At 30.0% G+C, this 23,292-nt stretch overlaps 2 protein-coding genes across 2 annotated transcripts; one reads left to right on the forward strand and one right to left on the reverse strand.

The window, feature by feature from the left end:
• Positions 1-385: 385 nt before the first annotated feature.
• On the forward strand, positions 386-3,689 carry LOC107415759 (uncharacterized). The gene is made up of 3 exons (XM_048481552.2): positions 386-1,197; positions 2,029-2,376; positions 2,472-3,689. Exons 1-3 carry the CDS (start codon positions 751-753, stop codon positions 3,054-3,056), a joined length of 1,380 nt encoding a protein of 459 aa, XP_048337509.1. The 5' UTR covers positions 386-750; the 3' UTR covers positions 3,057-3,689.
• Positions 3,690-16,073: 12,384 nt separating this feature from the next.
• Positions 16,074-18,076, reverse strand: LOC107415764 (classical arabinogalactan protein 9). The gene is made up of 2 exons (XM_016024154.4): positions 17,319-18,076; positions 16,074-16,442 (listed from the first exon to the last, which is right to left on the reverse strand). Exons 1-2 carry the CDS (start codon positions 17,943-17,945, stop codon positions 16,371-16,373), a joined length of 699 nt encoding a protein of 232 aa, XP_015879640.1. The 5' UTR covers positions 17,946-18,076; the 3' UTR covers positions 16,074-16,370.
• Positions 18,077-23,292: the final 5,216 nt, after the last annotated feature.

Here is a 23,292-nt window from a genome sequence, read left to right on the forward strand (position 1 = left end):
ACACATAAAAAAGACTTTCAAAAGTCAACTCAGTAAAAAAATAAAATAAAATAAAAACACAATTTTGAGGGTGGGAAATGATGATTTTTCAAAGTTTAGAGGTCTTAATGAAATTTTGACAAATCTAGGGAGTGTTGATTATACTGACTCACTTTTATCAAATATTTGAGTATAACTTATTTATGAATTAATAAAGTTTTGAGACATTAATGGACAAAAAAACATAATTATTTTATTACCATATGTGAATAAACTTACAAAAAAGAAAAAGAAAATAAAACCTTATTTTTCTTGCAATAAATAAAATAAAATAATTTTATTTTGGCCTTTTTGTTGTATAGAAAAACCGTTATCACCACCATAATTGTTATTCATTTATTTATGTTGTTCTTAATCCCATCTCTCTGTCTCTCTCTCTAAAGAAACCACCCCCCACACAAAGAGTCTCATTCCCTCTAAAGTCACGCACATCTTCTCCAAAAACAAACTCACACTCTCCAAAACGTTTCTGCTTCCGAAAAAAACCATTTTCCCACTATTCTAGCTCTCTCTCTAAACTCTATGAGGAACTCTCACTGCTCACACTCTTCGCGCCCTCCAACCCACGAAAATCTCTAGCCTCTACACCAAATCATCGATCTTTCCTTCATTGTTACCCGTTTCGTGAACTGGGTCGGCGTTAGTAAAAGAAGTTGCAGAGTCGTTTTGTTTTTTATTTTGTTTTTGTTTTTTGAGTTTCGTTTTCTATTAATGGAGAAGAAACAGGGGTTCTTCTCCGCTCTAAAGGAGGAGGTGGTTCGTGGCCTTTCGCCGTCACGTTCCCGTTCGAGCAGTCCGGCGAGGTCTGGTTCGCCTATGGCGGCTCTGCTGAGGAGGAAGAAGCACCACAACCACGTGGCGCATCCGGATGCTTTGATCGCGAGATCCGGGAGTATGAGGCCGTTGGGCGAGACGTTAACGCCGTTGATGGAGGGACCGGATCCGGACGGAGGAGAAATTGGGGATTCGAAGAGGGTCGGGTCGGGTCTGGGGCAGTGGATGAGGGGGCAGCTTTCTCGGGCACCTTCGGTTACTTCAATGTCATACAAGAGGTCTGATCTGAGGCTGTTGTTGGGGGTTATGGGGGCTCCTCTTGCTCCCGTACACGTGAGCTCCAATGACCCTTTGCCTCACCTTAGTATCAAAGACACTCCCATTGTGAGCTTCATCTTCTTCTTCTTTCTTTCTTTCCTCTCTCTCTCTCTGTGCGGTAAACCCATTTGAAAATTTTTGGCCTTTTCTGCGGCAGTATGTGGGTTCTGAATCGAAAAGAGTAATGGGTTTTGGACTGAAACTGTGGACTGGTTTTTAGTTTGGAGTCAGAATTCTTTCATGCAAATTATTTTATAGTTTTTTTTTTTTTTGAGCTTTTGAAAAATATTTCTATGTGATGGTGATGGTATTATCGACTCTAGAAAGTAAAATAAAATTATTTGTTTGGTCTGTCTTCACAAAAATAATTGTGCTTTATTTTTCCCCCCAAAAAAAAAAAAAAAAAAAAAAACATGAAAGAAGGGTATCTTATATACTATTGTTGCAAGGTAGTGTAGTTTGGATATGCACTATTTGTTAATTTCCTATGTTTTGTAAAAATATGGAGAAAAATCAATTTATGTGGATTATTCAATTTTGGATTGCTCCCCAAAACTTCTTTTGGTCTTGTTGATGATGGCCAATAAGTAAAGAATTTTTAATTGGGAAATACATGATTTTGAATTTTTACTCAGGCAGACCTTAACTTCTTTGGTTTATTAATTTAATTTCCGGAGTTTTTAGCTATGATAAAAAGTTTTGGTAGTAAATTTCTCTCTCTTATTTTTCTTTTTTCTGGCATTTTTTATGCAAACAAACAGATCTTGAGGATTAGTGATATACAAGGAAGAAAAAAGTTCTTGTATGCATCACATGTTGGAAATTAATATCAGCTGGATTGCTTTTTGGGCTTTTCTCATTTAAGTAGTGAAATAACTGTGATGGGTAACTTTGCAGGAAACTTCATCTGCTCAGTACATATTGCAGCAATATACGGCAGCTTCTGGTGGGCAGAAGCTGCAAAACTCAATTCGAAATGCATATGCCATGGGAAAGGTCAGGATGGTAGCTTCTGAGTTTGAAACTGCCACGAAGGTGATGAAGAACAGGAATGCCTCTAGATGTTCAGAGTCAGGTGGGTTTGTGCTTTGGCAGATGAATCCAGACATGTGGTATGTTGAACTGGCTGTTGGAGGCAGTAAAGTTCATGCTGGTTGCAATGGCAAGCTCGTTTGGAGGCATACACCATGGCTCGGTGCCCATACTGCCAAAGGGCCTGTAAGACCATTGCGTCGTGCACTCCAGGTGAACTTTGTTATGCAGATTCATACTTCTATGTTTTGGCTTTACAATTAGTCGTCTGGCTTGTTCATTTTTGGTTTGGCTTTTGTCTTTATCAGGGTCTTGATCCAAGAACAACTGCTAGTATGTTTGCTGATGCAAGATGCATAGGGGAGAAGAAGATCAATGGTGAAGATTGCTTCATCCTTAAGCTTTGTGCTGATCCTCAGACTCTGAAGGCTAGGAGTGAAGGCCCTGCAGAGATCATAAGGCATGTCTTATTTGGCTATTTCAGCCAGAAGACAGGACTGCTTGTTCATATGGAGGATTCACATTTGACCCGGATCCAATCCAATGGCGGTGATGCAGTTTACTGGGAAACTACAATCAATTCGTTCCTTGATGATTATAGACCTGTTGAAGGGATCATGATAGCTCACTCTGGGCGTTCTGTGGTGAACCTCTTTAGATTCGGCGAGATGGCAATGAGCCATACCAAAACAAAGATGGAAGAAGCTTGGACTATTGAAGAGGTTGCATTTAATGTTCCTGGCTTGTCCGTTGACTGCTTCATTCCCCCAGCAGACTTGAGATCGGGGACAATCTGTGAAACATGTGAGCTCCCTCAGGATGAAAGGGGAAAGGGTGCTATTGTTCTTTCAGCACATCGGGCCAAAGTTGCAGCATTGGAGAAAACCCATTAAGGTGGTGTTGATAATATCGTACGGAAGATGGAAGTTTAACATTTGGTAGGAGATCCAGAGTAGAGCAATTGTTTATACTGGTAGCAAGTTTTAATCAACTAACAGTTTAGAAGTTACAAAGCAGGCGTTTCAATCAGATTTTGGAAAGTTGGTTATGCCTCTATTAATCTGTAAATAGAGCGTAATTATTCACAGGTTTCACCCAAAACCTTGATGAATCTTTATACTCAATGCAGAATCCAACAAGGAGTTGGAGCTCGATTTTCCAATTAGGGATAGAGCAAATGGAGGTTAATTTTTTAGTTTACCTTCCATTCAAAGAGGGGAAGGTGGTGAAGCTTCTGGTATAGCAGAACCTCTAACCTTCAAATAGTTTCCACTAATTCACTTTACTGAATTTCCAAAGTAGCAGTATTAAGGAAAAACTGCTACTGGCCCAACATAAGCTTGATGCTAATGTTTTGTTTTTTGCTTAATTTTACTGTTTTCGGGTGTGCTAATATTTGCTGTGCTTTTGTTCTATTGATGTAAAAGTTGTTTCTGAATCTGGGAAGGAAACGATGTTTTCTGGATCTATAGAAACAGGGCAGTGTAAAAAAGAATGAAAAACTCTCCTTTTCTTTTTTCTTGTAAGCAACATATTTTGGATATGGGTCTCTCTGGGTTGATTGGTTGTATTGTTGTTGGTCTTTTGTCAATGCTTCTGATAAAAAAAATGTAAACAAAAAACAAAATTATTATTTCCATCAGATATTAAATGCTCTCATGAATATAGTCTTGAAACAACAACTTTCCCTTATCTGGCTTGAGAGTCTCTATTCACCGTGCATATTCAAGCTTCATGAATGATTGCCAGAGTCTGTGCTTGTTCTTAAACTTATTACGCCTCTTCAGTCATAAAATCTTCTCAACTATGCATGCTTTGCTTTATCTTTCATTGGGTGCTTTACAGCATCTAGGGTTGATGTTTTGAAAGTTGAGTGACAATGGCCAGTGGGTGACTTTTGAAACCCTTTTTTTTTTTTTTGAATTTTTTTTTCTTTTTTAAATATATTCTCTGAGTCTGTCCCCAGGAGGGTTTTTTAGTGGGGTCTTATAACTTTATCTGTACAGGATGTTGAAGCCCTTGTTTGACCGCTTGGGATCAAACCCAGCAAGGAAGCAAAAAGATTAAATAAATGGTGGGGTTAGGTTTTGGGAAAGTCGGGTTAGGGTTTTTATTTTTATTTTTTATTTTTTCATCGTTTTTGAGGACAAGATGGTCTGTGTGTATATATGTAGGGAATATGATTACAGCAAGGCCACGAGATAAAAGTCCTCTCACTACCCCATGTGATAAAAAAGCCCACTTCTTTTCATAGTTGCTTTCTTCTTCACTACTGAGTGGTCAAAGTCCCAATCGATGAGGCTTATATTTATTTCATTTTTTTTTTTTTTTGGTGGATTTGAATTTAGGAAAGACTTTCTTTACCAGTCCCTACATAAACGTACCAATATTTATTATTTGAAAGAATGCAAAAATTGTTAACATGAAGGCTTTCTTGGTGGGCAAAAACTTATTTGATTTTTAATGGTAGATGTGACATGAAGACTCCCAATTAAATGACACTATTGAGTAAATGAATAAACCAACCTATGAGACAAAAAACGCACTGGATCCTTCCCTTTCAGACTCCTTTTTTTAGCAGTTTGTTTTTACTTTTTAGCATTTATCGCTTGGGCTAATATGCAAATGTGGGTAGAATTTAAAAACAATACTAGTTTAAACATTTTAAGCATAGCGTTGAGTTCCAACGTTAGTTTTTTCGTGCAATAATTTTATGTACAAATCCTCGTTATCCCCGATAACAAAAATAATTATAATAATAATTAAAAAAAAAAAAAAGCAAACGGTTGAATTTGATTTCTTTCTCATACTATCATTTGGTAGAGAGCCCCACTTTGAGTTTATGGCCAGGAGGGAAAAAAAAAAAAAAAAAAAAGAAGAAGATGAACCCTAGAACTAGAATCATAACACATTAACAAGGTCGAAGATGCAATAATACCACCAAACACTAAGCCATCGTTCAAGTGTCTCCATAAACGGCAAATTAAAATTAATTCTTGCTCAATTATGAGTCTAAGTTAGGATGTGGCGCTTAGTTAAACTAAATAATGTGGACCATCTAAGGCAGGTTGTTACCTTCATCATTACCATGAGGATCTTAAAATATATTAAACAGTCGGAAAAATTATGGTTGTTGGCCTATGGTTATGAAAACTCAATTTAAACCATTCAATTTTGTGAAACTTATGAGCTTTTGTTCATGCAAAATCAATTTATTAACTAATTATCAAAATTCTTTATTAACTAAAATTTTAATTTAATATATAAAAGTAATATCTAAAATTGTTTACTCGAGATGGTTCAATAACAAAATTTATTATTGTTCAAGTAAAAAAAAATTTGAATTTGAATTCTCTATTCTAGGAATTCTAATTATTTATTTAACTTGTTTTATGGGTTAGATGTTAGAATCATATGAGTTATAGAGCTTTTGATCTAGTGTCGGTTTGGTTTTTAAAACCTTTAAAGTTAGGTTTGAGTCATATCTTGGTATGAATTTCATTCACAAGTAGGAAGAAGATCCAGGAGTTAAAAGTCAAAACATGTAAGCTTAAAATTTGGTGTAAGCTGTCTGGGAAGTAGGGTAATTTAGGGTTTGGTGAAATTTAAGGATTATACAATTGTATTCTTTATGATTTAATGTATACCTCCAAGTTTGTTTATGGGGAATGGAATCTATCAAATTTTATTTATGTCTTTTTAAATAAGAGCTTACCTTCCTTGTCCTTTCTTGGGGCGAGAATTTTTAATTGTACTTAAAAAAATTGACTTAAAAATGTTAAAAAAAAAAAAAAATCCCAATTTGTTTTAAACCATTCACACTATATATTGTATTGAATGAGTTGGGAAGTCCACCGGGAAGTCCAATTTGAAAGCAAGGAATGATCATATGTACTTAATGCAAAATATTACACTTCTCAAAGAATAATTTTGTTTTGTTTTTTCAAAGATATATTATATATTATAACTAAAAATAAACTCTAGTTTAATTTCCATAGGTTTGGCTAGCTTTTAAGAATGATTTTGAAATCCAAGTTCATCTTAGGTCAAGCTTCGAAGTTGGAATAGAGAAAGAGGGACCATATGTTAGGCAAAGTTCATAATTGAATCATCATTAGCCAACTGTTTAGGAAGCCAACCACGTTAACTCGACCTGTCATTATAATTAAGAAGTAGAATCTTGACGAAAATGTTTTGCAACCTGTATGGGTTTGAACTAGAAATGGCATTTTGCTAAATTGTTTTTTGGAGAAAATCATAGGCCTCCAAGTTGTTGATGAAGAATCATAAGTATCTTCTTTTTTTCTTACTCTTTTTTAATTTTATATAAATCTAGAGATTTAAATTTGAACCATTATTGGAAAATTGAAGGTTTACTATTGTATTATCTCTAAAGAATTATAATGAATTTAATTATTAAAAAAAAAAAGGTACAACTACATTTTACTCCTCAATTATGTTAATTTTTGCATTGTCTTACATACCACAAAACACAAAATCGTACTAAATTCCCATAACTTAAGTCCAATTAATAATACAATTATAAATTTCTGTCAGTTAAGCTTAATTAACAATACATTTTGGCAAAAGAACTTAAAGAGATTAAACATATACTGGTTTAGAAATGATCTTATTCTTTATTTTATTTCATTTATAGCTAGTATGCAAGATTAATTTTGCCGAATTTATTAGTGTAAATAGCATGTTGGATTAATCTAACAAAAAAAAAAAATCATTGTTAAGAGGACAATGTGAGGAGTTTTGTACTTATAAGGCAAAATGTAAAATCATGGTTCAGAAAGCAATATGAGAGGTTTATAATTTGAGGGCAAAATGCAAAAGAAAGAATTTTTTATTTTATTTTATTTTTTGAGTTATTGAACAGTGGGTCATCTTTGTAAATATAATTTTGTATTAATAACGGTTCAGATTTATTTCCATTCACACATAGACAGAGCCAGCCAACTTACACCTACACAGCATAAAAGAGAATCAGGAAGTGGAATCTTTGACAAAACTTTCTTTACTTTTTCAATGCAAATGAAATTTTACCATTTTTCCTTCCCATTTTTCCTATGACAGTTATATTTGTTTCTTTATATAAATTTATATGTTTCCGAATTTTTCTCTGCTGGACTGCCATCCTATATTTATATTGTGAGAGAAATGGCAAAGAAAAAAGAAGTAACTGTGAAATTAAGCACACATTGCTTATCTGTCTATGACAATAAGATACCCTTTGGAGCATTATTTGTAGGTCAATAACAAAAAGGGAAAAAATAATTCTGATTCTAACATCTTGTGCTAGAGAAGATAAGTAAAGCAATAAAAGAAATGGTACCATTTAGTTCTGCACAAGTTGGGTTAGCTTAAAATGGCCGCCATTAATAAATATGTGATCTCTTACAGGATTTGTCAAAGAGAAAATTAAACTTTGCATATGGTTAAAACGGTTTACTTTTATAGTTTATGAAGGAGATAATTATGTTTTACGGGTTCTGAACTATACTATTTTGTCCACTTTGCTTTTTTAAGGAACACTTGTATTGTATTGCTTTTTGAATTATTATTTTTCTGTCATACAAGTACAATCATGTATTTTGACAGTTGTATTTGAAGAAATTAACCATATACAATTTATATAACTTGTTTGATTCAAATTTATTTTATTATTAAACAATATTTTTTTTATCATTTACAATAATTTTCTTTAAAAACATAATGTATATATATATATTTTGGGGTAAAATGCTGCTAACCCTTTTTGCAAGATATCTCCATGTGTGTGTAAAAATTAAGTAATAATTTTTTACTACAAAAGGTTAAAAAAATATATATTCATAATGTTGGGCTGTTAACGAGTAGCTATAATTAGGGCATATAAAGCTTAAAAAAAAGGTAATTGGGAGGTGGAAATTACAAATCTGAGTCCCAAAAAAAAAAAAAAGAAAAAAAAAAAAAAGAGGCCTATCAAAAGAAGAAAGAATATCAAGCATTCTTCTGTTTGATTCCGGATTCCCAGAGTTGATGTGTGCTAGTTTTCCCATTGTATCAGGTCCATTTCATAAATAAATCATCAAACAAAAACACGTGAATGTGTCACATCAAATTCCATTTATTATTTCGGTTATGGAAAATATAAAAGTAATTAGGTGATGGTGGAATCTTGAACAAAAATCTTTTTATCAACATTAGCGAACAATTTGCTCAGATATTGAATATATTCCATCTCCCTCTTTATTTTCATGTCACAATATTTATTTCGATGTCTAAATTAAGGGTTAAATATATTTTAGTATCCATATTGTATTTGATTGCAACATTATGAATTATTTTAAATCAAATTTTCAATTTATGATTTGTTTTATATTAATCTAATTCACAAATAAATTTTTAACAATAATCTATTCTTTTAGTTTTTAAACTTTATATTAAAAATAATCTATTTTTTTAGTTTTTAAACTTTATATTAAACAATTTGGGAATAAAAATAGATTAATCTAAAATAAATTGTAAATTGAAGATTTGAATTTGAATATTTTAAATTAGATAGTCCAATATAAAATCTAACCAAAATATAAAGTATTAACATATAATTAACCATTTGAATTAACGGTTAAAATTAGATTTCTAGATTTCTTCAATGGTGTTTTTCTAATTAATTTCATGTCAGGTTGGGCTTTTTTTATGTTCACATGTGAAAATCAAGATCCAATTTTTCATCAAGACATGTTTTTTAATCCTTGTAATAAAATACCATTCACCTAGTTTCTTTAATATTTCTCATTGTCTAACATTGTGTATGAGATTTTCTTTCGGATTAGACATACTACCATGCAGGCTTTTCTCACTTTTAAGAAAATAACTTCTTGTTTTTTTTATATAAGCTTCCGCTTTAAATTGGAATTAGTATTGTTTATCTTAAAACCTTGGTATTTGTTTTTTAAATGATAATTACTAGTTTATATGATAAATTTTTATTGCGATATTTATTTTTTTTTATACTAAAATTTGTAAAAATAAACAATTTAGCAGTAACAATTTAAACTACTATTTAACATGGTATTTTTCTTTATTCTACCACTTTAAATATTTCTTAAAATTAAGCAAGGCCAGGTCATATCTATTTTAGAGTGCCATAAAATAATATACTATTATAATAAACAATATAATATAGCATTGAATAAATTAATAACAAAAATAAATTAATATCATCAATTTAATTAATAAAGATGGACCACTGCAAGCCAAACTCCCATGCTTCCATTCCATTCTATATATATATATATATGTTTCTATTTCTTTTTAAGGTGGAATCTAGCTAGTGTAACCATTGGTATATGTAGTATATATATTTATATAGTAATAAAGTGGAATGGCATATTTTAATGGGCGTTTGCATTGATTTTGCAACTCCAAAATCTGTGGCTAGTTTAGTATTAAAAAATGCAGCATATATAGCAGGAGTGTTAGGATATGCTCTTAATTTGGATGACAAATTGAGCATTTCAATACAAATTATAAATACCATATGTGATAAGGTTGTAAGACTAGAAATATATATGCTATATATATATATATATATAGAAAAATAGTGTCGGCAAAGGAAACTTCCAGTTCATGTAGTAGAAAATGATAGATGCACATTATTGACAATGTAGCAGTGCCCTAGAATAGATCCTTATTAATTGTACTGTACTAGTTGTGTACCCATATATATATATATATATATATTTTAAGTATACAAAAAAAAAAAAAAAAAGAATATCTCACTTTACCCTATAGTCTTCTATTTGTGTGTGGTCTTCTGTTTGTGCGTGTGAGTGACACATGTTTTTTGACCTTTACCTTACCATTGCTATGGCTGCAAGACTTCAGCGAAATGAGAAAGAACCTTCAACCTTTCTCATTCCAAAAAAAGAAGGGAAAAAAAAAAACTTTCTCATCCTTTCTTACTCCCCCCGGAAAAAAAAAAATACTTCTTTAGTAAGGAAAGAAAATTAAATAAAATAAACAATAAAAAAAAAAAAAAAAACTTAGTAAGAACAGTAAAACCTTTCTCATTATTTAACTACGAACAATTGTTTACCTAACCCATTTCCAAACACTGTGTCAATGTATTTTTGGTCAAAAAATTAATATAATTTAATTATGAATAAGTAAATTTTTAAAATGGATAACTAAACTTTAAATGTAAACTAATAAAATATTATCATATCACTAATTACTTTCAATTGGTAAAAAACTTAGTAAATTTACCATTATTGAACTAAAAAAAATGTGTGGCAGTAGTTGCTACATTATGGAAAGAAAAGAACAAAAAATATATACTAGAAATTTTTACATATTTAAATATAGAATTCAATATGGTTAAGACCACCAAAATTTGTTTAGTAAATGATGTAGAAAGAAATTAGAGGTCAACAAAAACTAAAACCTAGATTATGAAATTTGAACCCAATAACATTCTATCATATCATTTTGCAAACAAAATTTGGTGAAAAATTTAGGTATCCTAGTATTGTTTTATGACAATTAGGAACTTCCATTCTTTATAGTTATATATATATATATACATAGTTTTGATATACAGTAAGAACGTATGTGGTAAGCCATATCATCCATGTTGATTGTGACATAGGAAAAACAAATAATCAATCAAAATTTAAAAAATATTTAATTAACTCTTTTTTCTAACAATTAACGTTGGTCCCATGCAAGTCTGACGGTTTATTACTTTCCCATTTAGCCTTTATATACAAAGATTCAAAATATATTTAAATGACATTATTTAGATGATATGCCATGTCACATAAGCCAGCTTTACCACAATGTTCTTATCATCTCTCTATTAAATTATAACCATGTATACTTATGATAAAATCATCCTTCTAAACCTATCCGGATGGAAAATCATCCGAAGTTATTATTTTGATTGCGTCAAGTACTAAATTTAAAGATGTATATAAATTTTATATGAATTTAATAAAATACTAAAATTTTAGAAAAACAATATGAATAATATATAAACTCGTATGAATTATAAATATATTTCTAAATCAACTATTAAAAGTAATTCAAGTACTAATAAGGGATTTAAGGACCAATAAAAGATGTTTTCCTATAAAAAATGATACTAACCTAAAAACATATTTGGTTTATGGATAAGATGATATAATAGAATACGTATTCCTAAACTTTTTAATGCTCCTTAATCTGGTTTGATTTTTCAAATTGAACTTATCTGCTCTTATGAAATCACAATTTTCCAAATAAAAAATTGTTACTGCTTTTAGAAAGTTCAGAATTTATATTCTTTAAAATAGAGAAATATAAATCATGTTACATTATGTTTTTTTTTTTTTTTTCACACTTCTAATTTTTTTTATCTTTTTTTTTTGGCACAATTTTTCATTGTTACTACCAAACTAAAGAATATGAATAATTATACTATTCCATTATTTTTTATTTTTAGAAATTATCAATTCTTATTTTTTAAAAATTACTATTCTTTTAATCAAACATGACCTAAGAATTCCTCTTTTTATGATATTCTTTAAAACAGAAAATAAATACTAAAATCCTTACTGTTATTATCATTTCTGTGATATGTAATATTTTTTTATACATATTTTCTATCAAATATTTGAAAATGCCAAGATCGGCTTATTTTGTTAAGTACATGAAAAACAAAAAAATCATCATTATTATTAGGTGTCATTTTAAGAATTTTTTCTTTGTTTTCTTTTTTCTTCTTTTGGGGATAAAAATAAATAAATGCCAATGAACATTTTATTATGTCAAATAATTTTCTCCAAAAATCACAATAGAAATAATAATATTCATCATTTTCACAGTCAAATATTTTTCTTCACCGATTTATTACTTACTGTGGTGCCAACCCAGTGGGCCTCAAAGATAAATTGGACCTATAATAATTAGGTACAAGTCCACTTCAGGAATCCCATTCCATTTAATTTGCTCCCAACTTTCAACATCAACCAACCCAACAAATCCTATATTCCATTAATCCTATCTTCCGTTCAATACATTTACCATTTTAGCCTCAGTGACATCTAAAACTAATACTTTTTTATTTCCTTAACAGATTTTCTTGAAAATTATTAGATTTCTGTCCCACGATTTATTCATATATTTATTTGTTCGGCTTTTGAATGTGGATCTGGGTTCGTACAAAATTTAACTCTTACTTCACTCTGTAAGCCCATGTTTTATGAGGTCCGATGGACTATCTTGGACCTCTAGAACCAGAACTTGGGCTTCCTTTATTGGGTTTGTTTCACTGCTTTCAAATTGAGATCCATCAGCGAGGAATGAAGAGGATAACTATGAAGAAAACAGGGGAAAAAATATCTACAGAAAGTTCCCTCCTTCTCTTCACCAAAAAATAAAATAATAATAATAATAACAAAAAAATAAAAAATAAAAAATTACAAGGCCTCAATATTTTGACCCTCTAATTTTAATCTTTAGCCTATCCTCCAATTTTAATGTTTAGGCTACCAAACCGCGTATTTATCATGGAGATATGGAGATATCTATGGCTCGTTTGTTGAACGGAACTGGACTGGATATGTAGAGCCCATGTTGGTTATGTAAAATTTATATATTAATTGTTTTGATAATCCCTTTTATATTTATTATTTTAAGTTTTCAATTTACATTGTATTTGATACAGTCCCACTATATTTTTGTCTTAAATAACTTTTAATATGTTGCTTTTTATTTTATTATTTTTTGTCTTTGAAGCTTAAAATTAATGTTAAATCAACAATTTTAATCAATGCTGTAATATTTGTTTTTATTTTTTTATTTCCATTTTTGGATGGATACCTTTAAGTTTTTTTATTTAAACAGGTTTAAAATTTAAGGTTTAAATTCGATGGGTAGGGCATAATCTTTGGCCTCTAATTAAGGATTTCAAAAATTCTAAGGCCACCAAATCTTAGTTATAAGAGCATTAGCTATCACTAATGCTAAGGCAACCACATCTTATTTATAAAATCATCTCCAATTGTGAATGTTCTATTGCTCTATATGTGGAATGGAAAGTAATAATGTCTAAATCTAAATAGTACAAATGCACATTTAGTTCAACTGTATTTCTATGGTTATTAACTAATCAAATATTTTATTAGTTTATTTTTTTGGAAGAATTAATTTTTTAAGAAAAATTTAGAAGTGGAGAGTCATACGGACAATATATATATATATATATATATATATATATTTGCTACATAAGTTGGACACAGTGTTGAAATAGATCAATCGAAGAAGTTTCTTAAAGTAGATATTTATTTTTCTGATATTATAAAAATAATTTAGCTGTATTTCAGCTTTATTTCTATGGTAATGTGGATAAAAATTAATTATGGTTATTATATAATCAAATATTTTATTAGTTTATTTTTAAAAAAAAATTAACCTTTTAAGGAAAATTCAGAAGTGGAGAGTCATATTGACAATGTATATATATATATATATATTTGCTACATAAGTTTGACACAGTGTTGGAATAGATCAATCAAAGAAGGATTTTTTAAGTAGATATTTTTTTTTCTGATATTATAAAAAAGATTAGTAATAGACAAAGCTATTTCAGTTGCTCTAAAATAATTTCTAAAGTTTACTTTTAATATTTTACATTGAGAATATTTTTGTGTTTATAAAAATATTAAATCATGTTAACTATATATATAAACTTCAAAGTTTGAGGAGGGACTTAAACTATGTGAATGACAATTAAAAGTGCAAGAGAAGTATGTGGAGGATGTATATGAAAACCCTGAAACTAGAGAGGGAGTTTGTATAATTAATCAACGGATAAATAAATAAAATTTCCTTGCCATGATCGAAGATTTGCCATTAATCAGAAAGACTTTAGGGCTGAATCCATAATCTGGGAGTTATCACTTATCATTGTTATTTTGACTCTATGTTCCAAAGCCATTTTCTATGCCAAAGTTTGAACTTAATGTATAAAAAAATTTTATTGCGAAAAAAAAAAATGTATATCATTTTTTATTTATATATTAGAGAAATCTACATGATTTCAATATTTTCCCGCTAGTATATTGACTGGATACTATGCATAAAAGTATTTGCCTCAAGAGGAATCCTAGAATTCCATTTCTTTTCTGAATTTGGAATTTTATGATATGTTGAGAATCTATTATAATAATTATCCACGTCTAAAACATATTTTAATGTTAGAAAATTGAGTAGGATGGCCTTTACTAAGGATTATATTGCCTCTAAATTTATGAACTACAAGATGCTCATTGAAGTAGTGAGTTAATATTTCAATTCAATATTGGTTTAGATGCGAAAATTTTAACTTTAAAATAAAAAATATATGTTATTTATAACTTTTAAAGTCAGTATTTTTGTAGTTAGTTATTGAAAATATTAACATTCTTTTTGAACATTTGATATTGTTGGATTTTTTTTTTGACTTTTTCTTAACATCTGGGAAATTTTTTTGGGTTCTTAAAAATATTTTTTGAACATTTAGGATTTATTTCGAACCCTCATAATTTTCTATAATCATATGATTTTTTTTTTGGGCTCTTAAATTTTATTTTTTTTTAACATTTGTTATTTTTTATCATGCATTTGGAAATTTTTTTGAAGCAATATTTTTTTAGACTCTTAATTTTTTTTTAATATTTGATATTTTTTTTTAAATCTTCAAATTTGTAGATCATATTAGAAATAGCAAAATATTAAAAATAAATTAAGAAATAAAATTTATAGATGACATGCACTGCACATTACCCTTATTTAATGGTTTTGTCAATTTGAACTAATTGGACCAATTTATAAAGATTTTAAAAATAAAATGTAACAATATTAGAAAATTGATTTTAAAATCCTTAAAACGAAATTTAATAATTTTAAAAGTATAAAAGTACAATTATCCCTTGATATATTTATATTGATCCTCATCAAAACAGTTATATTCAATACAACTTCTAACTCTCCTCATGATCAATAATAATTTAGTATAGTATAATATTTATATATTAGTTTAATAAGCCTCTAATTAGTTTTTTAAATCTATGTAAAATTTTATAAGTTACTGATCAACTATTAATGAAATGATTATAAAATAATATTCTTAATTCATATTATTAAAGCATGTTTTTCTAAATATTTAAGCTAATAAAAAGTATACTGAGAAAATTGGTTAACATAATTAAGCTTATCAAGTCTTTTCCATTTAGCTTAAGATTAGATATAGGGACTAGATAGACCAAAGCAATCTGCCAAAACTTATTAAGTCTTTTCCATTTAGCTTTAGATTAGATATAGGGACAAGATAGAAAACATGTCCAAAAGACATATTGCGTTATCGTTATTCTTTTTTTTTTTTTTTTCCCAATTTTGGTTACTTTCAATATTCGGATGCAAATTTGTTAAGTAACATTTCATAATTTATTTTTTTATGACAGACTTGGTAAAACATTCCCACACAATATTGAAAGAACATGTTTCATTCTCAATTTATTTATGCTGGGATGACAGTTATCTCACATATACTTCACAATTATTTATAATCGCACAAATGAAAGATCTTTTTTTCATTGTCACAGAGGATTGGTAACCAATTGAATATTATTGTCCATATTAAAAAAAATATATATATATATATATATATTTTTTTTTAAACGTATATCCAAGAACTTAATTTTCATGGGAATATCTCCCTTGCTGTAAATTGTTGATTTGTCTCCTTGTCGACATGCACTATACATCGTATCCTCTTGTATCCATTATAGCAATGGTAAATAATATATATATATATATATATATATATATATTAATATTCTTTTAACACCAACAATTTAATAGTGAAAAAATTCATATGCAATTAAAAGCGAAGAAAGTAGAAAGAATGAAAAAAGATGGAATTATGAGAGAAAGAGGTAAAGAACTACGAAATAATCCAATACAAAACCCTCAATAGTCACAATACAAAAGCTCCCCCTCAAAATTCTCCCAAAGAATTCAACAAAATGTAATGTAGTTCAAATACCAAAAAACATCCAGATGTGGGCTAAACTGGCAAGTGGGACAACCAATAATACTATAATATTATATATCAAAAGACAATATAAAATAACATAGACATTGGTTCAAGACCAAGAAAAAAGAATAATACTGGGAGGCAACACTGATCTCCCCTACACCATCAACCACAGGAAAACGCATCCAATGCTTAAGCTCCCAATGCTCCACATCTTCTCTACTCCACTCTGCATTCAAAAGTTTCATCATAACAAGGGGTTAATTTCCCATTTTAACTCATCAAAATTCCCATGAAAATAAAATGTTAAAACAAAAAAATAATAATAATAATAAAAAACCATTACCAATTTCTTTGCTTGAAAATAATTGAAATTTAGTAAAACATTTTATAAAGTATATCCAAGCTGTTAAATCAAATTCCATTAAAGAAAAAAAAAAAAAGAAAGAAAGAGAATTTTTATATTATGGTGTGCTTAACATTTGTCTTTACATATGAGTAAAGTAATATATTGTATATGATCTAGGAGTCTACAATGTGCTTAAAATATATATATATATATATATATAAAACTCTGTTTACTGAGAAAGCCTACTGTTTTCTATTTCCTCTGTTGTACTATCATGTACTTTCAGATTTAGACCATGTCATTGTCAGCATCTCTGACCCTGGAAGAGTCAAAGATCTAGTGGTAGGGGTTGTTTCTCATTTGCTTTGACCAATCAGATCTGCTCAAGTTCACGTGAACCTGAGCACATCTGATCTCACATATTGATTCAGACATGAAGCTCGAGACACCAGCACGACAAACACTGGGAAAAACTCGAAACACGAGCACAAAGGCAAATCCAGTGCTACCCTCCCCCTAGCTTACGATAGAATAACCAACTGGATTCCAACTACATTACGCCCTGTTGAAAAATTTTGGCCCTTTGACTAAACCTAAGAATATGAAATGGAAATGAACTGGACGAACGACGAAGAAATCGAAAACAAAACTCGGATCTGCGAAGAGAACCATTGGACCATTGCAGAGAACAGAGAACAACCAAAAAAAAAAAAAAAAAAAAAAAACACAAAAAAAAGGAAGTAGAAGAAGACGTACCACATCCTGAGATGGGCCAGGTGAGAGGGTGTTCAAGCTAGGCCCAGGAGCTTCGGTAGGAGGAGCAGGTGGGCTGCTGCCTGGGCTGAGACCCAACGGCGACGGAGCCGGAGACTTCGCCTTCTTCTTGCTTGGAGCTGGAGCCGGAACGGTGGCCGGTGGGGAAGCAAGGGGTGCTGGAGGTGGAGTTGCCGGTGGTGGAGTTGCTGGGGGTGGAGTTGCCGGAGGTGGAGATGCTGGAGGTGGAGATGCCGGAGGTGGAGTCGCCGGAGGAGGAGTAGCCGGAGGAGGAGTCGCCGGTGGTGGTGATGCCGGAGGGGGAGAGCTAACCGGAGGAGGAGTAGCCGGTGGAGGAGCAGAGACCGGAGGAGGAGTGGAAGGAGGAGGAGATTGAGTTACCGGCGGTGGGGATGAAGTTGTCGGAGGTGGGGAAGAAGCCGGAGGAGTGGCTGCCGGAGTCGGCGGCGGTTGATTGTTGGCTGGAGGTGAAGCAGTGGGTGTGGTAGGGGTGGGAGGAGCTTGAGTAGCCGGTGGTGATTGAGACGGTGAATTGGCCGGAGATTGACCTCCAACACCGGCTACGACAATGCAGATAAAACCTATTAAGAAAATAGCTTTGCGATTCATGGCTTATGGTGCGCACTCTCCCTGCTTAACGTGCGCACTTAGAGAAAAAAAAAAAAAAAGAAGACAAAAGATATAAACAGAGAGTGTGAGGAAGATGATGAGAGAGGGTGAGCGTTGTGTGAGGAAGTCAGAGAAGGATGGCAGAGATTTAAATAGGCGTTGGGTAATTTAGTAAAAATGCGATTTTGTACCCTGTTTGGATGGTGGTTTACTGTTAAATACAGCTTATGAAGGTAGAGACAGAGAAGCATGAGGGAAGTTCGACCTTATTATTCCCACATGGCCAGGCACTACCAAACACATCTTTAGCGTCCGATTTAGAAATACCCGTTATTGTGGGTCCCTTTTCTACATGTGAATTTTTTTATGTGGAAGGTGGCTGATCTATATGCCATACTGCTCTTCTGCTCTTTTCTGCCACGTGTCTCTTGATGATTGTCAGTAACTTTTTGGCATTTTCCAGTTCAGTGGTTGATTAATATTTGTATGATTAATAAGTCAGCAGTACAACTTGAGCAACAACCTTCTAAATTTTCAGACAAACTTATGTAATTTTTAACTTTTTTTTTTTTTGCTTGGAATGTAATTTTTAACTTCTAGCTTTAGATATGAAAAATTACATATATTATCACTATCGATATCTTATTGTATCTATTATTATTATAATTATTTAAATTAGGGTTCAAAATGTAGATGTTGGTCCACCTGCATAATTTGCATTCGTCTATTTTATAACTATCTGATTATCTTATCAACTCATGTATTAGCATTGATTTGATTTCATAGTTAATTTTAGAATATTATAATTAATTTTCATTAAAGATCACCACTGTTCTATTTTCATTTATCATGGTAAAATATATTTCTTCAAATAAAAAAAAAAAGTAGTAACATATTGCTATTTGATATGACAATTATTAATAAATTTTATCCTTATTTTTCACTTTTTAAAATTATATATATATACACACACACACTGGGAAAAAAAAAAAAAGAAGAAAAAACACGAAGACACACATTAACATTTTGTCAATTAATAGTTGCCATATCAAATACAAATATTTACGTAAATAATCTAAGTTAATATCCATTTCTTCAATATATGATATCCTGGTTCAAATTAGATTTAAAAAAGAAAAATATATATATATATATACCAATTTTATTCATGTCAATTGTTTATTGATAACCAAAACCTTTTTCCTTTTTCTTTTTTTTTATAATTTTTATTATTCGGGAAACTAAAGTTGGTCTTGAATATCCATTTTTATTAAAATAAGTGAATAACCATTCCTTGCATAATGCTTGTTGTATTTGCACCTCATACGTTATTATATACTTTGGTTTTATTTTTGTCTCGTTACTTTCTATGGTTAATATTTTTCTTTTTCTTTTTTTGGTAGAATAGCTATTGTTTAGTTAACATGTCTTATGTCTAATGTCTGTCTTTCTAACTCATCTTTCTTCAACTTAAATATTCTTTCTTTCTTTTTTTTAATATATTTATTCTACTTTGTCTTTTTGATTTATTAAATTCTATATTCTGCATCTTTATTTTCCTTTTATCTTTTTATTCTCTTTCTTTTTTTACTCAATACAAATACATAAACAATCTTTAATTTCAATGTTTTCATGATGAAGTTAAAGTCTATTCTTTAGTTAAACCAATCATATATTATTAGTTTAATTTCATGAATCCATTGGAATTGAGTGCTGAAAATGAAGTGTACACCATTATTCATCTTAATTCACATAATAATTTCATTTTTTTGTCCCCCTCCAAAAAATAATAATAGTCTCATTACTTTATAAGTAAACAATCAATTAACAAGAATAGTCCTACAATAGTGAAATTTTAGCTTGGCAATCAACATCTACGTATACATGTGTATGTTATGGAGATTGATTTCTTAACGATATTTGCATTGACAATTAAATGCGACATGTGCTAATCATTTATGTTCAGGAACCTTCTCTAAGGTTTCCATGTCAAAAAAAAAAAAAAAAAAAAAAAAAACCTTACGTTATTTTTGTTCATAAACTTGTGCAACACTAACACTAACGCGTTAAACACTAATAAAATAATCATGGAAATAGTATTTATTTTATTTTTTTGAGAAAATATTCTATTTGTTTTTGTTAATAAAAGTCTTTTTCTTTCGTTTTCTAATGGTAATGGTAAGTCCTTGTTAAGGTTAATGATGCATGATTCTGAGTTATCGAGCAGGTTGATGATGATGATGATCAAAGTAAGATTATGATGATTGAGTGGGCCCTATTTTGTGGACATGGTGGGCCCTCACGGCAGTTGTGATTTGTACGCTAAGAAGCAATGGAGATGAATTCGGTTGGTATGTTGGAGGGAACACCGCCTTACGGGTGGGTCCTACGTCTCTGTCGCGCCGTGATAAGTGCCTTGAAAGAAAAAACTTCTTACTCCCAAATATTACCAAATTAACCACAAAAAAGAATTGACATTTTTTTTTTTGAAAAAACATCTTGTTTGCTGTATGTCATCATGGATTATCACATGTTTATGATAATTAATTATTTTTTTGGAGTTTATGATACTTAATTGATTTGTTTCAATTGTAGTAGCAAAAAAGAAAAAAAAATGAATTGATTTAAAACTAAAAAGAGTATATAGATAAATAAATTCCTAATTAAATTTCCAACAATCTTAATCCTTTTGGATCAAATTTTGGCAAAATTAATATAGTTTTCAAAAAATTAGTTTTTTTTGTTTGGTAAAATATAGAGAATTTTTTTGTGGAAAAAAACGATTTAGATGTAATACAAGTTTTATGACTTTTAAATATAAAAATAATATGAGAATAAATAAAAAAAACATTTATTCACTTTGAGAATCAAATTACTTTCCACTGAAATTGCATTTTGTTTTGGTAAAAATGTTACCTCAAAATAGAAAAAATAATTTTTTGATGGATTTTCACAAAAAATAATAAGTGAGACCTTTTAAATTGAATTTAGATTTTGAAATAGTCTCATGACATAATCATTATTTTTTCATGTGTAAAATTTAAATCTAAAAAAATTTGTCACATTAGTTATTGAGTATTTAAATAAGTAATGACAAATAATAATTTATTTAAAAAAAAAAAGACATAACATGGAATGAAATTCCATCCATAATCGCCCAACACCATCTCAAATTATGTGGGTTCTTGACCATTTATGAACATCATTAACTGGGTCCTGGTGGCTTTCTTTCATTGGTTAGATAGATAGCTGGCAGCAAAAGTGAAAATTGGATGGCAAAGTTTTAAATGTCTATGTTTCGAATAAAAATTTCCCAAGAGGAGAAAAGAGAAAAATTACAAATTAAAATAAAGTACAAAACTTTGCTTATAAATCAATCCAAAGATTATATGAGCTGTAAGCTCTTATAGCTTCACATGATTACTAGCATTATTGTTACAAATTGGTAGTCTCGAGCAAATTTTGTTCATCTTCAGTGAATTCTATATTCATCTCATCTCCTTCGTTTAATCAGTGTCTTCTACATATTCACCAAATGGGTTAATTTTAACAAACGGTTTACTTTTTTTTTTTTTTTCCCATTTATGGTCCATCATTTTATTTTTATATCAAGAATCAAAACGGCAAAAACAATGATATCCATACTCAAACAAATATCTTATTACAAAAAAAAAAAAAAAAAAATCGCTGCCTTACATTGTTAGCACTACCTAATAATACTTTGATAACCTGGTTTTAGAATATTTTTACTTATTTTTATTTTAAATACACCACAATAAAAATAATATGGTATTTTGTTTTTATAAACATGAGTGTACATATTTTTTGGTGTGGTGCAAAAAGAAATTGTTACTATTCTTTTTGAATAGCATATGAATGGATATGAGGATTTAAAGATCACTAATATTCATTTAATTTAAGCTCATCTAAGCAAAAATTTCATTAAAAAAAGAACTTCAATTCCGTGTATTTTTTAATTTATTCATGCTTCTCAACTACTATGTGGTACCATTTCATCACAAAAATTAAATATAATTTATAAATATAAAAAGAGGGTCCAGTGGAAATAAATTACATACAAAATTATATAAATATTGTGGATCCTTTTATGCAATATTTCGTTATTAAATAACAATTAATCTTTTTTTTTTTTTTGGGTAATATAAATAACAATTAATCTGCAAGTAAAATGCTAAATTGTCAAAAGAGGTATGAGTTGTATTTTTGCGAGGATGAGTGGGACAGCATACTGTTAGGTGGGCCCAAGAGGTCCAGAGCGTGAAGTTGAAGTGATGGGGGCCCATGTTTGTTACTGATGGGACTTGCTAGCCGCCTCTGGTTGGTCCATTTCTTTCCAAAGATTCGCACGTTCTTCGCTTTCATTGGCTGGCTTTTTGTTTCAAACGCAGCAACTGAAGTCGTTTTCAATTGACTGCTGGGGGTTGTGGTTGTACAGCTTATTATAGCTTTCAACAAATTAGTTTGCCCAAAAAAATGAATTTTTTCTTAACAAATAGAAGAATTAAAGGTTTTATTTTATTTGATTGTTTCTTTAATATTTCTTAAGGAAAGGAAAAATTCAAATTCGTTGTATTTAGGTAATATTTTAGAAATTATGTATTTACAAAGGAAAACTAACTTTGCTTTATAAATAGGCATTATATATAAGATGGAAAACATTGGAAGATTAGATCTATTCCCTTGTTAATATACAGATGGTAGACTTTTAAAATCATATTGGTCATATTTATGCATCCTTTACTATACGTAATTATGAAGATTCAATTTATGAACAAGAAAATCAAATTAAAATTATAAAGAGACACTTAAAAGCAGTGAAAGGGGAAGAACAAGTTTCAGCAAAAATTATTTGAATTAAATTAACGATTTAAAAGTGGTTTTTTCTTTTTCAATTTCCTTCCATGAATTTCAAGCTCCAAACGTTGTCCAAAAAATGAAAATAAATGATTAAAATTAAATTTCATATAATTTGTTTCTTTTTGGGTTGTGTTATGAGTGATGATATTTCAAACCATCTAATTCTTTTACACCAAATCGTGCATACTTTACAGTTGGCTAAATTCTATTTTTCTAGCAAAGGTATTTTAAACCAAATTCAACCAACCTTTTATATTTCGACCAAAAAAAAAAAAAAAAACACAAAAATTATATAATAATTATTGGGCCAAAGCGGTTTTTTTTTTTTTTTTAGGTCAATGAACACCAAGTTCCTAACTGCAACGGGGGTTAGGATATAATTACCATCTTATTTAAGTCAAAGTCTTGCTTCTTGCCATTCCTTGGACGTTTAATTGTTTTTAACACCATGAGTATGACTGCGCAACAC

The sequence above is a fragment of the Ziziphus jujuba genome, chromosome 9, assembly GCF_031755915.1.
Source record: "Ziziphus jujuba cultivar Dongzao chromosome 9, ASM3175591v1".
NCBI lineage: Eukaryota > Viridiplantae > Streptophyta > Magnoliopsida > Rosales > Rhamnaceae > Ziziphus > Ziziphus jujuba.

Excerpts from the sequence above, each read along its gene's own strand:
- LOC107415764 (XM_016024154.4), bottom strand. The coding sequence starts at position 17,945 with ATGAATCGCAAAGCTATTTTCTTAATAGGTTTTATCTGCATTGTCGTA. Across the intron at positions 16,443-17,318 it reads CTGGCCCATCTCAGGATGTG|AGTGGAGTAGAGAAGATGTG; the intron begins GTACGTCTTCTT and ends TTTTGAATGCAG.
- LOC107415759 (XM_048481552.2), top strand. The coding sequence starts at position 751 with ATGGAGAAGAAACAGGGGTTCTTCTCCGCTCTAAAGGAGGAGGTGGTT. Across the intron at positions 1,198-2,028 it reads GTATCAAAGACACTCCCATT|GAAACTTCATCTGCTCAGTA; the intron begins GTGAGCTTCATC and ends GTAACTTTGCAG. Across the intron at positions 2,377-2,471 it reads CATTGCGTCGTGCACTCCAG|GGTCTTGATCCAAGAACAAC; the intron begins GTGAACTTTGTT and ends TGTCTTTATCAG.